The sequence below is a fragment of the Dermacentor andersoni genome, chromosome 11 (genome assembly GCF_023375885.2).
Source record: "Dermacentor andersoni chromosome 11, qqDerAnde1_hic_scaffold, whole genome shotgun sequence".
Lineage (NCBI taxonomy): Eukaryota > Metazoa > Arthropoda > Arachnida > Ixodida > Ixodidae > Dermacentor > Dermacentor andersoni.
In genome coordinates this window covers 84,975,586-84,993,852 of record NC_092824.1, presented here as the reverse complement: position 1 = coordinate 84,993,852, position 18,267 = coordinate 84,975,586, and the positions used below count along the sequence as shown (strand labels likewise).

The following is an 18,267-nucleotide window of genomic DNA, read 5'->3' as shown; positions in this document are numbered from 1 at the left end:
GAAGTACGGATCGATGACTGTGACATGGCCATTCTCCTGTAAGATAAAATAAAATATATAATGTAACAGGAAAACCTTGATCTGGGTGCGTTCACCTTGCTGACAGTGATGTTAAATGTCTGAAGACAAAGAAACAGAAGCAACGCACACGACAGAACAGGACTTGACTGACAGGTGTACACGGCTGCGATGTTGATGGAAAGTACAACCGGGTCACGCCTGACAATGGACGAAAAGACAAATACTCGTGTTGAATAACTGTGTCCCAATAAAACCTTGTTCTTCTACTGTGTCGATTCTTTCGTGCGCGGACAAGTTCTACTGGCCATTACTTGCTTGAAACTTACGTTTTTATGCATGTGTCTGTCAGCGCCTCTCCTGTGGTATGCGTTCCCTTTGAGTCTAACGATGGCAGCATAATGTTTATCGATTATCGGGAGAATAAAAAAAACTGCATATTCCAAAAACTGCGGAAATAGACCCTATGTGAAATATTCCCTCGCTCTTCCAAAAGGCGCGCCACGTCCTTCGGTGTGTGAACGGGAGACAAGTCCTGCTGGAAAAAATAACACCCATCCGGGTGCGGCGCGTTCAACACATAGGGGATCATCTGGTGCTCGAGCAGAGTGCAATACGTAGCACTGATGAACCTTCCATCAATTCTCACCAGTGGGCCTAGGCCTTCGTGGGAGATCGCCCCCCAGACGTTCACAGGCACGCGCCCGCTGGCGGCCACCTCCTGGATATTCTGCAGACTAAAGCATGTGTTTGCGGTCCACCACACTCTCTTTCGTTGGTCCCAGCGGCTCGAGAACGTGGACTCATCAGAGAAAACTACATACTTCCACTCGCTCTCGCTCCAGCTGCGGTGTTCAGTAGCGAACCTCAGGCGAGCTGCTTTGTTGGCTACGGTGAGCAGAGGTTCCTGCGCGGCGATGCGACTTCGCAGTCCTGCTTCTCTAAGCCTTCGTCGTACCGCGCTGTCGCTCAAGTTGTCCAGGCCAAGCGCACCTCGAACGACCTTTGCACTTAGAAATGGTTTGTCGCTGACGGCCGCCACTATGCAAATGTCTTGGTCGTTCATTGTTGATCGGGGTCGTCTGCGGTGCGGCGCATCGTTTATGCGTCCTTCGTCTCGGTAAGCCTGGATAATCCGGTTGACCGTTTGCAATGGGCGGCCTGTGACGAGGGCAATATTGCGCTGCGTATAACGTCTTTTAGACATTTCTATTATGTCTTCCCGCTGTTTATGAGGCACTCGAGGCATCTTGAGGCTACCAAATCAGAGTTGACTGCTCTTTGTGGGCCACTACAGTGTGCTACGTGAATTTTTCCGAACGAACTTCGTGCAACAAAGTCGCACGAGAGACAGTTTATGAATGTTGTTTTTTAAAAATTTTCTTTATTTTATTCCTCTGTCGTCATTGGTTTGAGCACCGCTGTTCGAGGTGCCACTGACGACCGGGTGCGTCGATTCAAATAAAGAATCGGTTCGAAATACAGGGCAAACTTCGTCTAAGAGTACTATCAAGCGGTTGCGCGAAGAAAAAAAAAAGAATGAAAGAAAAGAAAATGAATCGGCGTAAGCCACTGGCGACGATCACCGTCTTATCGACTGTCGGACGATCCATGACGTGAGCTGCTCCTTTGTAGAAATGCCAGCGTGGTGGGAGTGCCAACAGTTAGTGGAGGAGTGCCCTCCTTTCCCTCTTTGTTTTTCACAGCGCCATCCGCGCATCGCTCCGAGTCTGTTTCGAGGCTGTTTGCCACGCCTTCCTGTGTTCCCTTTCATATTGCTCATGATAGTACGCATCTCTCGTGTATGTGTGTGACGTTATATTATATGACACGGTATATAGCCGACGTCACTTAGTCTCTTGTCACAAAATCGAACAGTGATGCAAAACCTGTGAGGAAAATAGCATGACTGGAGTGATGCTCAAACGGTCGTGCTTACCCTGGCATTTGCCCAAGGAAACAAGAAGGCGAGAATCATGATTCCTGTGAAGGGTCCCGACGTCGCTGAGTAGAGCGAGATGCAGAACTGAAGGGCGGGTACGATGCATAAAAGCAGAGACAAAAGTTCAGATTTCACATTCGCTCGATATTTTTGGATGAAGGACTAGGCATGCTAGAAGATCAAGGGAAACATTCCTTCCCGTTGCAGGGAACAATGCTTCACTGTTAATTCTTTAACCGCCGTGGAGTTTATGTGGCTGTGGCGCACTGCACCTCACTGAAGTCAACAGGGTGAGCCCCAGCGGTGACGGCCGCTTTAAAAATAAGAATTAAACGTGTAAACTCGGAAAAGCTAGTTTTACGTCTACAGGCGAAAGGCGTGAAAGGATGGCGGCACCGAAGGAAAAATATATGCCAGAGTGGTACTCCCGACTGTGATACCGATCACGTAGTGTCCCTCCGAGCGATGAAGTTAGTTGAAAGTGACACACTGGGTCTCCTATTCTGTCTCCGTGTCGTCTGGCTTTCTGCCAGATTGTTAGAAGATTGTGACCTTCTGCCAGATTGTTAGAATCAGGCTGAAGCGTTCAAATGTGGCGTATGTGACAATTTCCCCCCGCGCTGCTTTCGAAAGCTTCAGTCAATTGGTAAATGCGCTGCTCTTTCTTATCGTACTTCTTCCATCGGGTGTCATTTCGGAATTTAAATGTTGTGTATGGAAGGGAATAAAAGTTGACATGCCCTCAACGGAATAAGATAATGAATGCACGACAAAAGAATGACTCACTCACTCACTCACTCACTCACTCACTCACTCACTCACTCACTCACTCACTCACTCAATCAATCAATCAATCAATCAATCAATCAATCAATCAATCAATCAATCAATCAATCAATCAATCAATCAATCAATCAATCAATCAATCAATCAATCAATCAATCAATCAATCAATCAATCAATCGAGATAGAAAACAGGGAAACGTCTGCAAGTGTGCAACCAACGTTTTGTGTACGTCATCAAAGAAGTGTAATCCATTGCGTACGTTGTGTCATTCCTGTCCAGCTCGGTGATTGTGTGCCGCGAGCCTAAGCTCGCGTATTTTCGTGTGACAAGCGTGTTGCTGGTGCACTGCATTGCGTGCTACGCGTTACCTGTTATTGACACTTACCCTTGCGGCAGATCCAGCGTAAGGAACCGCAAGGCCAAGGAGCGTCATCACCGTGCCGCTTGTCGCAGCTGTAAATGTAAACATCCCAAGTGAGTAAGTGTCGCAAGTATGGCCAAAAGAAGGGGTTTACAGGATGCTTTATTTTAGCATGGGGCCAAACCCGATGCCGCCTTTTCAAATACGTGTAAAACCCAGAAACGCAATTATGAAACAATTCTCGGACCAAATTGAACGATTTTTTTTTTGCATTTTGCGAGAGCAAGTCAAGCATAGTGACTGTTTAATGCGGATTTATATTTAGGCCCCGGAATTTTTTTTTGTGGAATTGCCAAAAATTGGCATGCTTAAAGAATAGAGGGACAAAGTTTGCAAACTCTGCTCCAAAAATAGAAATCGCTGTTCTGGAAACTGTATATGTTATATCATCTATAGCTGACAAATTTAGTTTATAAATTTACAGATTACGTGAACTGGTTACAGTGCTTACGAGTGTTTTGCAGAATGTCTACTCACATAATAATGGTGCATTTCATGTCATAATAAATTATTTTGTCTGATTTTTATGTATTATTAGGTGCTGTTTACAGAGTTGTAAAAGCGATAGTTTTGTGTTTTGAAATCTTGCGGTTCTCAACGATCTTTAATTAAAAAATTGACCGCCTAAATAAACATTTTGCTTCGAACAGTCGCCAGATGTTAACTTTTCTTTCTAAATGCAAGATACATTACCCAATTTGGTGTAGTGGTTGCGGAGAAAAACGAGTGCTCCGTTCTCGTGTATATAGATGGAAGCCTCCTAGCTAAAGCTTCCACTTAAAGGGACACTAAAGGCAAATATTAGGTCGAGCTAAAGTGATAGATTAATGCTCGAGAACTTACAGCGCGTGAGTATTATCGCGAACAGCGCTTTAGTAATCGAGAAATTAAGGTAAACGCTGGACACGCTGTTCGGTCTGACAGCCGAACACTGTAAGTCTTAAAATTCGTATGTTGAACCTTGGTCTAAAACAACATTTTTTTTTTCGTTGGTAAACTTGGCTAACGTAAAGACCCTGTGTACCTCAACCTCAATGCTGAAGATCTTGTCGTTGACGCGCGAAACATGCTTGGCACCCGCCACGGTGGCTTAACGGCTATGGTGTTGCGCTGCTAAGCACTAGGTCGCGGGATCAAACCCCGGCCGCGGAGGCCGCATTTCGATGGGAGCGAAAGGCAAACACACCCGCGGCCCGTGCATTGCGGGCACGCTAAAAATCGCCCAGTGGTCACAATTAATCCGGAGTCCCCCAGTACGGGGTGACTCGTCATCAAATTGCGGTTTTGGAACGTAAGACGCCAGAATTTAATTCAAACACGCTTGGCGTTTGTGAAGGCGTCTTCGTTTCCGTTTTACTCGATGCCGTAAGTGAGAGGCAGAAGAGACGCTCGCCCTTTTATTTATTTCGCGTCGGGCAGTTGCTTGAAATCACACAAGAGTGAGTATACATTGCTGCATATACACTGCCGTAGTGGGGAACCCTTATACTCACGCACGCTCACGCGCTGGGCATGTAGGCGGGCGTATTAGTTCATGATGCTGCAGTAAAGGTCAAGGGGATTTATACCGTAGATGCACACAGCACCATCTGGACAATGTTGTCGAGTTGTTGCCCTTCTCGCTTATTGTATGATCGCTTATTGTATGATTGTATGTATTGTATGTATTGTATGTATTGTATGATTGCATCGTCTGCAAGATGAACGTGTTTACGTTGGCGCCCGTTAAAAGAGCTTTCGGGTCTCAATATTACCAGGGTCCTGATGGTATGTTGCAGCGGCGTATCGGGTTGCCTTTGGGAATACGTTTGCTACGACAAAAAATATGACACATAGAGCCTAGAAGAGTATTAAATGTATTAGGTTAAAAGGAATACTGTCGCACTAAAGATCTTTATCAGTGCGGCAGCACTGTCCAACTCTCGCAAGTCTTGAAGAAATATTTTCACAACCTTTCCCTTGATACGCCAAGCGATTATGGAGGTAATGTATGGTATTGGTAGTCCTCTGGTGCGGCTTCAACGTGTTAAGCACGCAAACAATGAGAACATCCCTTCGTAGAGGTATTCTTGGTTGTGTCCTACGAAATGGGCTCACATGGAGCTGAACACGTGAATATGTATGTGCAATCTTGTCACGAATGTGAACGAATTGAAGTCGTATTCAGACAACCAATCCAACAAACGACATTGCCGAAACATTGAGGGGCACCATTCAAAATTGCCCACTTAGACTTCGCCGAGATCGGTAATGTCACATGGTGTGAAGAAAACGCAAGCGTCCCACTGCTCTCCTAGGGACAACCGGCAGACCTTCTACAGCCTAACAACCAAGGCATCGTCCAAGGCGAGGGAGACGCCGCTTGTTATGGCTGGAGATTTCAACGCGCCGCACAAAGCCTGGGGCTATGTGAGAAGCATTCCCAAAGGCTGCAGACTCCTGCAGGCAGCGACTGACAGCTCCCTGGAACTGATAACCGACCCCCATTACCCCACGCGCATGGGAAACTCGGTCTCGAGAGACACCACCCCAGACCTGGCCTTCGTCAAGAACGCGCCGGGAGCGGAGTGGCACAACTTACAAGAGAACCTGGGCAGTGACCACTACATCGTGGAAATCTCCCTACCGGTCAGCGCGGCCCCGCAGAAGGCTTTCGAAATAGTCGACTGGGACGCCTTCCGAAAGAGAAGGAAGGACGACCACGAGAAATACGAGTCGTTTGCGGACCTCGTAGTGCAGCTCAAGAAGGACGTAGCTGCGGTCACCAGGACCGTTGAAACGGACCTCAAGGTCGACCGCATGGACGCTCGATTGGCGCACCTGCTCGAAGCCAAGAATTCCCTCACGGCTAGATGGAAGACGCAGAAGCTGAATCGCAAACCTTCGGAGGAGGATCGCGGCCCTCAACCGTGATATCGAATCGCACTGCAAAGAGCTCGGCCAGCAGCAATGGAACGAAGTTTGCGCGTCGGTCGACGGCCAGATGCGTGCGGGAGGCAAGTGGAACCTTCTCAAGCAGTTATTGGACGACACGCAGTCCAAGAGAAACCACACTCTCGCCATCGATAGGCTGGTCCACAAGCTGAATAGCGAAGGCGCATCTAAGAACGAAGTGATGGACGAAGTCGCACGTCGCTACCTCCCCATCGGGCAGTCCGGACCAGAAGATTACCCGGCCTATGGCGGCAAGGTGGACGAGGAGCTCGACTCCCCCTTCTCCGTCTCGGAGGTCAGAGCGGCCCTTCAAGGCCTCAACGGAAGATCGGCGCCCGGGCCGGATGGAATCTCGAACAGACTCCTTCGAAATCTGGACGACGGCTCGATCGAACTGCTCACTAAAGAAATCAACGATGTCTGGGAGGCCGGCATCGTACCGGATGCCTGGAAGGAAGCCACGGTGATCCTAATTCCGAAGCCGGGCAAGACACCAGCCATAGACAGTCTGCGACCCATTTCGCTCACGTCTTGCGTGGGCAAGGTGGCGGAGCATGTCATCCACTTTCCACGAGATAACTGCTCACTACCAGCTGGGACGCAGGCAGTTTCCGGCTCCTCACCCGAAGCTAGGCAGACCCCAGGCCTCGGTGCTGAGAATGCTGCAGACGGGCTCCTTTTCGTCTCGCTCAAGGCTGAGCCACTACACTCCGGGTGTGGATCCCCGCTGCCCAGACTGCGGCGAGGAACGATCCACTTTGAACCACATGCTGTGGGAATGTTCTGTGTTGCGCCACTCGCCTTTCAACAGGCAAGAAGATTGGGATGAAGCCGTCAAGAGCGACAACCTTCAAGTCCAACTTCGGGCTGTCCAAAGGGCCTGCGCCAGGGCTGAAGATCACGGTCTTCCGCCCCCGGCGCGGGTGCGGCCCGCGACTACGACAACGTAGTCCCTTAGGACCAATTAAAGTTTCTTGTCTGTCTGTCTGTCTGTCTGTCCCGTGTGTGCGTGTACGAGTGCACAATGATGGTAGCAGCGAAGCCAGAGAAAGAGGATGCCAACAGCGTGACCTCATTGCTCAATCGCAAAATGTTCTACAACGTTAAAGGAAGGAAAAAGTGGAGAAGGAAAGGCAGGGAGGTTAACCAGTTTAGCTTAGCCGGTTTGCTACCCTACACATGGGAGCGGAATGGGGGGATGAGAGATGGGGAAGGGAGAGAGAGAGAGAGAGAGCACATAGCAACAACGTGCTATGTGCTTTTACAACGTGAAAGTTTTGGCATCGAATAATGGTCCACCATTTCGAAGCCATAAACGGCAGGAATGGGCAGAACAACGTGAGGTAACACTTAGATTCACCGCCCCGAACCATCGAACAGGTAATGGATTGGCGGGCCGAACTATTCAGTTCATCAGCATGTATGCCCAAATTTCCCGAGAGGATGGAAGTGCTCCCTTGAAGCAGCGGTATCTCATCATAACCGATCACACACATCTGGTCTAGGTTGTGCACCACCTTTTTTTGCAACTGGTAAACAAATTTATGTTCCCTCTGATGTGTCCTTGGGAGTCGACAAGATGGCACAGCTTACAGAAAGAAGAATCTGACATATATATTTTATAGTGTTGTTTTCGCTATGCGAAAAGGAGTGGCCGTCGCCATTATAAGGTGACTACGTCTGTTTCTTTTATTTTCGTTTCAATAAAAAGAAAGGACAGAAGACAGCCAAGCCAATTACCGCGAAAGAATAAATGAAATTTTGATAAGAAGCCAAACACAACGTTGCTATCTCTGGAGGTAGGAGACTTGGTTCCCGTGCGAAAGGACTATCAAACACTGGCTTTGTCTACAAAGGAACGTATCGTGTCGTGAAAACCGTAAGTCAGCAATGTAACTTCAAAACTGTCTGGTATATCGGCGCGAACGAAAAGGAAGAATCGGCTTTCGTAGCGAATGCGTTTAGACACCATCCAAGGAAATACTTGGAGCACGCTTAAGCTTCGCCTTTAAGGTTGGAACACGATAGCATTCAAAGATCCTTCACTGCGTCTCACGCTTTCCGGCAGCTGCAGCAAACCGTAGTGTTTACCGGAAAACGCTGGCTGCGAATGCTCTGCACGAAGGCGAGCTTTTAGAAACGCGGCCTCTTGCGTGGATCGATCCCGGAGGTAGTGCCGCACCCCCCTTTCCCCCCAAAGCCGTGCCAAAATAATACACATCATTTTCAGGTTTATGTTATTGTTTTGCACTTCTAATATTTCAGTCTGAGAAAGAAAGGAAGGAAGGAAAAAGTGGAGAAGGAAAGGCAGGGGGGTTAACCAGTTTAGCTTAACCGGTTTACCACATAGAAGGCATGCGCTGTCGGTGTTCTCGTTCATGAAGTTTGTTTGTGGGCTGCAATTCTCAAAATTATGAGGAATAACTTGGTCAAGAACGTAAGACAAGGTGTGAGCAACTTCTGTGATAGAATGGTGTGGCAACGTAACCCGCATATACCGCATGTCATACAACAAGGTGTGGCCATGTACATATACTTAAATATATTTGGAACGTTTCGCTTACGAACAAGTCGACCGACGCCAACAGCGGATTTTCGGCGACACGGGGCTCTTAATGCTCTCATGTTAAATAGGTGGGAGGCTGAAGCGCGCCGAAAGAGAGAAAGAAGTCGGGGAATGTCGGAGGGAGCCAGGAGCTAGAATGATAAATAAGTTATAAATGGTGTCATGACACTTGTTTGATCTACTTAATATGTGTGGGCTTCTTACACATACTAGGTTAAAAGAAGTACTGTCGCACCGAACTTCTTTATCAGTGCAGCAGCACCGTCCAACTCTCACAAGTTTTGAAATAATGTTTTGACAACCTTCCCCTAGATACCCCAAGCAACTATGGAAGTAATGTATTGTATAGGTAGTCCTCTGGAGCGCCTCCAACGGATTTAGCACGCAGACAATGAGAACATTGCTTCGTTGATTGTGTCCTAAGAAATGGTTGATGAGTTGTTCCTGTTGATTTTGAGACTTGCTTTGATTCGGAATTTTCCATGAGTCATAGCACGTCCCCCAGAGATGCGAGCGACCCGTAGTCAACTTGGAAGCAGAAAAATATCACAGTTTTGCCACAAGGGCGGAGCAATGCATGCGACGGCGACATGTCAGAATAATACACCAAGTGTAAGACGCGTAGCTGTAATGGCAGCATGAATTTAAGTAGGCGTAAGCTGACTATGAGTTAAAACGAGCTGTTGTGCTAGGGGTCCTCTGTTTCAAACCTTCAACTGGAGAATTTCATTTATGTTGAAAAATTAAAGCCAGCGTCTTAGCGTCTTTCCCACTACTTTTTCGTATCGGGTATGTTTCAAACCTCTTTCCTGGCCCGATCCCGAAGGTAGTGTACAGCCGCGCCAATAAAATTACACCATTTGCAGGCTTGAGCATTGCAGGCAGCGCGAAGGCCAATTCGCTCGCAGCTGCTGCCGCGCTTACTCCCTCCGAGTTGCGTAAAGAGGCTAGATAAACAGACTCAAAGCTGCTGAAGTAGGTTGAGAATGCTATTGGCCTTAATAAAATGGAACGTGGGGCCGAACAAGATCCGAAGAAGTTATTTTAGGCTAGATAAATTGGGTAGAATTGCTTTTGCTTTGCTTTATTGCCTGACAAGCGGTGACGTATGGTCTTTCGTAAGGCTGTGTGATGAAAAACGCAATTTATTTCAGGGCAGTACATAAAAGTGCTTTTTCCGACTGTGCACCAGTGGTTTGTATCGCATGGCCTACAAAAACAAGTTACCGCGTGAGCTATAGCAACACCTGCTTTTCTCGTCGCTCAAAGGCGATGGCTTAGCAAACCTGCAGCTGTCGCTTTGAGCCTAACAAGCCCATTAGGTTAACCCACCTCCTGTGTGCTTCCTGGTTGGAAAGGCCTGTGATATATTTGCCTCTGTGTTATGTTGCAAAACATTAATCACACAAAGTGATCTTGATGACACGTATAGGCCTCTCATGCTCTGCATCTCCAGTTGCAGTGTGTTGTATAATTCACATTAAATTGCCGAGGGACTCCCAGTCTTGAGCGCTCTCTTAAACCCACCCCAGAAGTGTCTTTTTCTCGATGCCGGGGCCCTGGCTCGAGTCGTATTTTAGGTTCGGGTAATTCTTGATATGAGAGGAAGGTCGCGACGTGCATAACGTGGTCTTTCGCTCCTACCTTTGTTTTATCAAATAGTATGTTTTTGAATTTGTAACGTGAAACGTCTTTTGGAAGCGGGAAAAAAGGGGTCGTTTGCTAGAACAGCGTAGTAGCCTCCTAAACCTACCCGCCCTACTTTGGCATCGTCGTGTGGAAGCTATTACTCGATCATGCCTGTGTCACGTGCACAGATGTCGCCGCTGCCGCGCCACGCATGATGCAATCGGAGCTAAATTTAGCTTTTCGCTCGGCGTTCAGAGAGGCATAGAGCTCGGCAGTACGTTTGTCGATCCGAGTGCGAAAGGTCGTGTTTGAGCGAGCTCACTCAGCCATAGTAGGTTTAAGCCATGAAATTCAAACCAGTGCTCGTAAGTAGCTGTATAACGCGTACAAGTGGGGAATAATTTTTTTTTTTCATAAGTGCCACACTTGCTCGGTTTCGACACCTCTCGCGTTCAACACTCATGTTCCAGAAGTGGCGTGAGGAAAGTCGGGTAGCAAGACGAAGGGATGCCGATTCGCGCCCACCACCTTTGACTACGGCTGGCCACCTATTAATAGGGAGCGATCACGATAATAAGGAGGGAGGTCTCGTGCCACGGCGTACGGAGAGGCGTAGCTGGGCAGTACGTTTGTCCACCCTTGTGTGAATGCTTGTTTCGAGAGTACTCACTATATCACGAACGGCATGTTAGAAAACTCATACTGACGCCAATCAGGAGTTATAGGGACAACATGTGTGCGATTTGGTTGCAGAAATTTCAAGATTGTTCCCCTATGGCACCTCTTGAGTTCGATACGTGTGGTCCAGAAATTGCGTGAAGAGGCTCTGGAAGCAAGACAAAGGGACATCCAATCCCTTCGCACACGGCAGAACGTGTCCGTCTCCATGGCAGCGCAAGCGCGGAAAATTGAGGCAAGCGCAGGAACCCCAACCATCTACGAAAGTGCGGCGGGCTGGAGCGGCGCAGGGCAGTTTCGGGTGCCACCAGTAGGTGGGTCCATCAGACATACGTGAATGAGGTGCATGAAAAGTTTCTTTTGAATCCAACAAAGCGCCGAGTTTGGTCAAGGATACTGGGTAGCTGATACGCGAGCTACTTGGACGGAACGCATACGTGCTGTCGAAAAGCACCTACGGTGTCCGTGCCGGTGACCTACGGGAGATATAGTTTCCGTTTTATCGGTGCTCCGGCCGCCAGCGAAACATGAAACCTGCTGTCTCCCTAAGCGAGCCGCTATCTCGCGCACTGGCTCGTTGCTGCTGTAACAGCAGCTGAGATTGACACGTGCTCAGCCAAGGGGCCGCGCAGTCAGTGAAGTCGGAGGAAACGGGGCGCCAAAGTGCCCGGTACTTCCTGAACTAATAAGGTAAGCCTTCTTTACCTCCGAGGTAAACGTAGCGAAATAAAACCGGTTTGCGCAACAGCGGAAATGTGTACTTGAAAGTCCGTTTACAACGATACCGCATGTACAGATGTGCTATTTGTAACGATGCCTATATAACGATCAATGTAAACATTCGCGTCATTATTACCTTGCAAGGGTCTACTGGTTTAGGGTAATAATTCGATGAAGTTCTAATTGATAAATGGCGCCGCCACCTGCGGTGACCCCTTAATTGCAGAAAGGGAGTTGCCATGTCATTTTGGCGCAGACCAAAGGATTGCGGTTACCACCCACCCACACGGCATGAACTCGATGCGTAAGGGAAGACGGCTTACAATTCATGCGTTTTTTTATTTCGCCGTTTCAGGTAGTTGCTGTATACGCACAAAAAGAAAAAGAACTGAGATGTTAGTCACACTTGCTTTAGCAGCTGCTTGTACTATATTTAGCCCCATTTTCGAGAGATATTGTTGGCTCTCCTTGGAGAGTAGGTGAATTGCAGCGTTTTCTCTATAGTTACGTATATTCCCTTGCTCTTTATGGTTACTTCCCTGCTCCTATAGTTTCCGAAGATCAACGTTACGGTGGCCGTTATTTCCGGTCCATAAAACAGCACTCGTTTGTTCCGGACTGCAATGATATTCAATTTATCTATGGGATAAGCTGCACCTGTTCTGTACCCCTACCCCCACCCCCCACCCCTTTTATTTAACTTCATACCTTCATCGAAAGCCCCCCCCCCCCCCCTCTCTTTCGGGGCATTCCTGAATAAATATCAGATGCGTGCACTTTGCAGCAAGGCCTTTTTATAATTAAAAGAAGTCTGCACTGGAGTAAGGAAGGAAAAATGATTATCTTATCAGATGCGTACGCTCCAATTCAGCCTCGATGCGCTTCTAAATTTATGAGCCACGAAGTGGCTACACAAAAACACATATCTGGAAATGATTAGCTGCATACTAGTTGAATTACTCCAGAAATTTTTACACCCTTGAGGTTGCCGGTTCGTCTCACGAATAACGCACTTACGCTTATAGGTCAAGTGCACGGTAATTTTGTGCTTCGTAAAAGACTAGTTTCAGATGTGACCTCAGAGATTAGGCGTCATCCGCGGCTGTCCATGGCGTGATGCAAAAATCTCGGAGGTGAGGTTTCGAAACAGAGATCATATCCGCTATCCACCAGGTGGACACGTCATCTTCTTAAGAGCTATTTCAATGCTGGTAATAACAAATTACGGCTCTGCAGCTTTATCAACATTGGTTCAGTAGCCTTTACAACTAATCTATTACCGATTTCTCCGAAGTAAAATTGTGTTGAAGTTGGCGTTGAAGGTCGCATAATATTGTATTGTATTCGACAGCGTGCTGAAACTGCAGCTGCGATGAAACAAGTAAAAGTTGTAAACTGTGCACTGATTCTGACCACCTAGTGCGCGCTGAAATATGTCACACGAGAGTTTGACTACAACTTCATGCAGTCTTGGTGTCGTCTGCGCAGCTATTATCCTTCTTACTTGTCACAAAAAAGTCGCTAAGCAAACTTTCATTTGACCCCATGAACGATTGGATCTTAATTTTCTCAAGTGTAGGGTAGCAAATAGCAAACTGGACTCAGTCTGGAAACCTCCCTACATTTCTTTCCTTCCTTCTCTCTCTCAAGCCCCCTTAACTCGTTTCTAGACTGAGTCTAAACTGTACTCAGTCTGGAAACCTCCCTACCTTTCTTTCCTTCCTTCTCTCTCTCAAGCCCCCTTAACGGTGCAAAATTTGTTACTGTGATATATAGTAAGCAATATTTGTAGAGTTTGGGTGGACCATACTATACTGAGGCCATCTATGGCTTAAGAGCGAGACTTGGAGTCATCTTTCTGCAAACTTCGGTACGGCACGTAGGATTTGAGGAAACTTGCCAAGGTTGAGGACTGGGCGTGTTGGTAAAGCATATTAGAGGCTGGATTGTGCAACATTTCGACGACACACACAGAAAACAAACCCATACTACAGAGCGCTCTGTGGCGTGTTTCTCTTCTGTGTGTGTCGTCCAAATGCTGCGCAATCGAGCCTCTAATTTGAGGAACGTTGCGCATCAAAAATGTGGCTGCCACATACGCATTTCACACGTTGTTCAACTTCATTACTCAAAGGGCACGACGCCTGGTGAGAGCTATGCTAACCGAAATTGTGCTCGTGGTGTCGGCACTGCCACTGCTGGGCGTGGCCGTCGGACCGTCCGCGTTGGAGGTGGTCAACTTGCCGGGACTCCGTGAACCCATAAACTTCAGGCACTACTCGGGTTTTCTGAACGCCGCCGAAGGTCGACTGCTTCACTATTGGTAAGTGCACGCGTGGCCACGTGCTAACTGTACGCACTTCTATCTGGTCCCGTGGTCATGCTCAGTTGTTCGTAGTGGTTTTATTTGAGCATTTGTAGTCTGTCTTTTGCTGTCATCTCGCCTCCTTGCCCATCTTACCATCTTTACGTTCTTTTTTCTGGCTGTCATCTTGCTGAGACGCAGGCAAGGATTGCACTCCCCTCGCTTCCTTTCCCATCTTCCTATCTTTACTTTCTTTGTTCCTATCATCTTGCTGAGTAGCAGGCGAGGGTTGTACTCCTCTGAATTGCGCTCGTCAACCTGCTTACTGCGTTTCTTTCGCCGCTCTGTCTAATAGCTTATATGCATCCAAGCACAGTATTAATCCAACTTTCGTAACTTCTTCGAGCTCTCTCCAAGAAAACATTATTCACTTTCCCACTGCATAATAAAAATTATTCCCATAATGACTTCGCTCCTGCTCATTTCTCTTTCGTTTTTTCTTTCTTTCTTTGCTTTTCAATTGTACACTTTTAAACATTTTTGGTTTGTTCTGTTGTGAATGCCGAAACTAATGTTTTAATTGTGCTGCTATTTATTGACTTTGTATTATTTGCAGTTTGTAATACATTTACTTTGCACAATATTCCACTTAGTGACTACTACGTTGCTCTTTTATGCTATACATTTGCACAAATGTACATATTTTGTGACAGAAGGTCCCCTTTCAGCTACATGCTCTGGGACCTCCTTCTGTATACTTATGTAAGCATTTATACCACTTATGAAATAAATAAACTGAAACTGAAATAAACCAAAACTTTCAAGGACTGTAGGTGGCGCTGCTGTACACCCAACATGGTAAGAGTAAAATGGTAAAAGTAAAGTAAGAGGCGAGTGGAGGATTGGTGAAAGAAAAGTAGGGAAACGACAAAAAAACGGAGACGTACAAAAGCACAGTTCGCAATAGGGGATCAGAAAATTTGGTTGTGGGAGTTTATAGTTTTTTTCTTCTTTCTTTATTGTTTAACCCAGGTAGGACATTAGGCAGTATAATAGCAAGAGCTTGGTGGCGCAACCCATCGCCCCGTTCCAAAGGGAACTCTCATAACATCCATCCATCAATCCATGGTGGTCGCTGAGATGATCGCGACGCTGGCGGAACGTGTACGATTACAGGCAAAGTACTTTCCAGGTGCTTAAGACTCACATAAATGCGACGAGCATTTTGCGTTTGAGGCACATGGCGCATAGAAGTCCTGTGCTGCTTTTTTTCATGCCTCACTCGATCATTGAGAACCTTTTCTTTTTTCGACGATTCAGTGTGCAACCCAGTGTCAGTTTTTTTTTATGAATGTACAATACTTCTACTTTGGAAAGGCATTGATATGCAAGTTGCCCTCGCATCCTCTGGTACGACTTAAGATGACCTAAGCTTCCACGCACATGGAAATAAACAAAAAACAATCACACACACAAAAAAAAAAATGGAAACAGAATGTCGAGCTTCTGCCTGTTTTTCATTTCATACAGAACTGCTGGTGCGTTACCACGTTTAGAGTAGAATTAGCATTGAGGCACTGTGATGGCCAATTTTATTCCTGCAGTTTTTCACTCAAACAGGGCACAGGTTTCCTAGGAGGGTCTATAGCGTACATGATAGGTGTATTGACAAATAAGGCGAAAGAAACACAAGAACAAAAGAAACGCGAGAATGACAGGTGTTGTATATCAAAAGTGCTGTTAGAACACCTGCAGAAGTTGCGGCTTTTACTGTGATATTTCATCGCTTTCAGGCTTCGCCACCGTTATATGTTAGCGGGTTTGCTACAGCGGCGTATTTGGAGGCTGATTTTAGGCGTATGAAAATTTTCTTTCTGCGAAGTGGTTGCGTTCTGTGCAGCTGTATATATTATCGTCGATACAAGTAGAAAGTAAAGTCGGCCACTGTAGCAAGTACATTGCGTAACTGCCTACATAGGAATGCAGCAGGCAATGAATGACTATTTCCGTAATTGCCCACAGGTGTGTATGTGTGTGTGTGTGTGTGTGTGTGTGTGTGTGTGTGCGTGTGTGCGTGTGCGTGTGCGTGTACTTGCGCGTGTGTAAAGGACAGACAACTCTGGAATAATGAGTGTAATATTTCAATGACTAGCAATGTCATCCCATAGAAATATTAATACCGAAGCCATACTGGCTCAGAAATACTGCCTGCATCATGCCTTAGCACTTCTTATTCACTATATGGGGAGGTAGATTTTGACTCCGATTTACGATAACGTAAAGCCACGGCGTGCATAAGCCAATCAGGAGCATGATCGTTCAGAAGAACGCGCCCTTTAGCTATGTGTCCTCTATCGTAGTGTGGTTGTCTCGAGCACAGCGTTGCGCATTAGGGATTCCGTCATATTTTTCTTTCCAGTGCTGCATTATTGCGAAATAAAGTACAAGCCGAGAGCCCTGTTCTTGTTTCTTCATACGAAGGTTCATGGAAAGCCAGCGGTCTCCGTCTGACGACCCCGTGTTGCTGTGGATGAATGGAGGACCCGGATGTAGCTCGCTCGTTGGTGTTGCCATGGAGTTGGGCCCCTTCCGCATTGATCCTCTTGGCGTGAACCTAACCGTAAACCCATTCAGCTGGAACAAGGCTAGTACAACTTGCTTTGTTAATTAGCGCGTTACACAACCTCATGTTCATTTCCTAAAGACGCTCTTACTTCCAGCCTCGTCTCGATAGAGCAGTGATGCTTCGCTACCCGTGTGAACTGGGCGCTTAGTTTCATATCGCAGAGCCACAAACGTCGCGACGTGCCATACTTCCTTCTCTAAATTACTAAACGTCATAGTTCATAAACCTGGTTAGCTTAACTTGCTTTAGCGGTGGTTGTATCACATCTCGCACAGTTTTCATTACGAAGAGGCAGCGATGACTCATTCGCGACCGATTTCCGCTGGGGCTCATTTGTCATTTCAGTCGTCACAACTGCTGCTCTCGTGGTGTTTTCTATTCTTTCTGCATAGGTTGCAAACGTGATATTCCTCGAGGCGCCGGCAGGTGTCGGTTACTCGTACGACCCCACCGGGAACAACAGTACTGACGACTACAAGGCCACCGAAGACAACTACCAGGCAATACTGGATTTCTTTTCCAAGTTCCCAGAGTTCAGGAAGAATGAGTTTTACGTGACGGGTGAGAGCTACGCCGGCATCTTCGTTCCTCTCCTAACACAACGTCTTCTTCTCTCGAATCCACTTGGAATAAACCTGAAGGTATGCGGTTCAACTTAAAACCATACACGTCACACTTGTGCCATTTAACCACCTTTGTTTAAGTTGAAACGAAAAAAAAAAGAGGCTCTGACAAACACAGCTGCTCCGCCATTTAGCGTGCATTTCTGAAAGAGGAAAGTTGCCTGCATTAGAAATCTCGATGCATTTGTTGCTAATTAAAAATATTCACGAAGTAAAATCTTGCTCGTTATGGGGCACACGCTGTGATTGCGAAATTGAAGCTCAGCAGTTGTGAGATCGTGTCTGCTTATGAATTCTAAAACTGGCATATAGGTTAGGGATATCCGCCATCGAAGTTTGCTGTGAAATTGAGCTTCAGCTAGAGCTGCATTAAATGTCAGAAATCCGAAAGAGTGAACAATTTTGACAAATTCTCTTGCCCTGGATATGACTGAAGACGTAATATGGGATGGAATATGAATATTACTAGATTGGAATTACAATTGTTAATAAGAAACTGATCAAAAGCACGTGTAAAGTGGGCGTAACCATGGTAGGTATAGTGTCACAAGAGTTCTGCCGCATATGTTTCTTCAGCTCTTCATCTTGGACTCCGTGGCATTCTGAGGGGTGCTTGCGCATACACTGTATATATTAGCAAATGACAGAGCTACGCAATCTGAAACTTCATAATTTATAGTGCGGCTATTAGACTTTGCTCGCAGATTTACCCACGTTTTTGCTTTGCCAAGGGTTACGTCATCGGAAACGGAGCAGTGGATTTCGAGCTCCACGGCAAGGCGATCCTCTTTTTCGCCTACTACCACGGCCTCTTCGGAGACGAGTAAGCGTTCGTTACTCTGGTTCTTATTTCGCGAAGCAGGTTGATGGAACCAGCACTGCAATTTTAGCGATGTTGTCGCAAGATTGAGCGAATTTATTCTCTGTTTAGTGACAGTTTATTTTATTCAATTTACCGACTGATGACGTTTTAGCGACGTGAAAGAACTACTGACATTTTAGCGACTTCGAAGTTGGA

At 46.7% G+C, this 18,267-nt stretch overlaps 1 protein-coding gene across 7 annotated transcripts in view; it reads left to right on the top strand.

The window, feature by feature from the left end:
• The first annotated feature begins 3,125 nt into the window (after window positions 1-3,125).
• Window positions 3,126-18,267, top strand: part of LOC126518312 (lysosomal protective protein-like) — a 136,635-nt gene continuing 121,493 nt past the window's right edge. For 3 of the 7 annotated variants that reach the window (XM_072285485.1, XM_072285486.1, XM_072285487.1), the window contains exons 1-5: window positions 10,380-11,665; window positions 13,830-14,018; window positions 16,482-16,644; window positions 17,019-17,267; window positions 17,981-18,072. In XM_072285485.1, the coding sequence (XP_072141586.1) occupies window positions 13,852-14,018; window positions 16,482-16,644; window positions 17,019-17,267; window positions 17,981-18,072 (671 nt within the window). In that variant the 5' untranslated portion in view covers window positions 10,380-11,665; window positions 13,830-13,851. Of the gene's footprint in view, window positions 3,226-10,379; window positions 11,666-13,829; window positions 14,019-16,481; window positions 16,645-17,018; window positions 17,268-17,980; window positions 18,073-18,267 lie in introns of those variants that run through there. The other 4 variants (XM_072285482.1, XM_072285484.1, XM_072285483.1 and 1 more) reach the window with 4 other exon arrangements.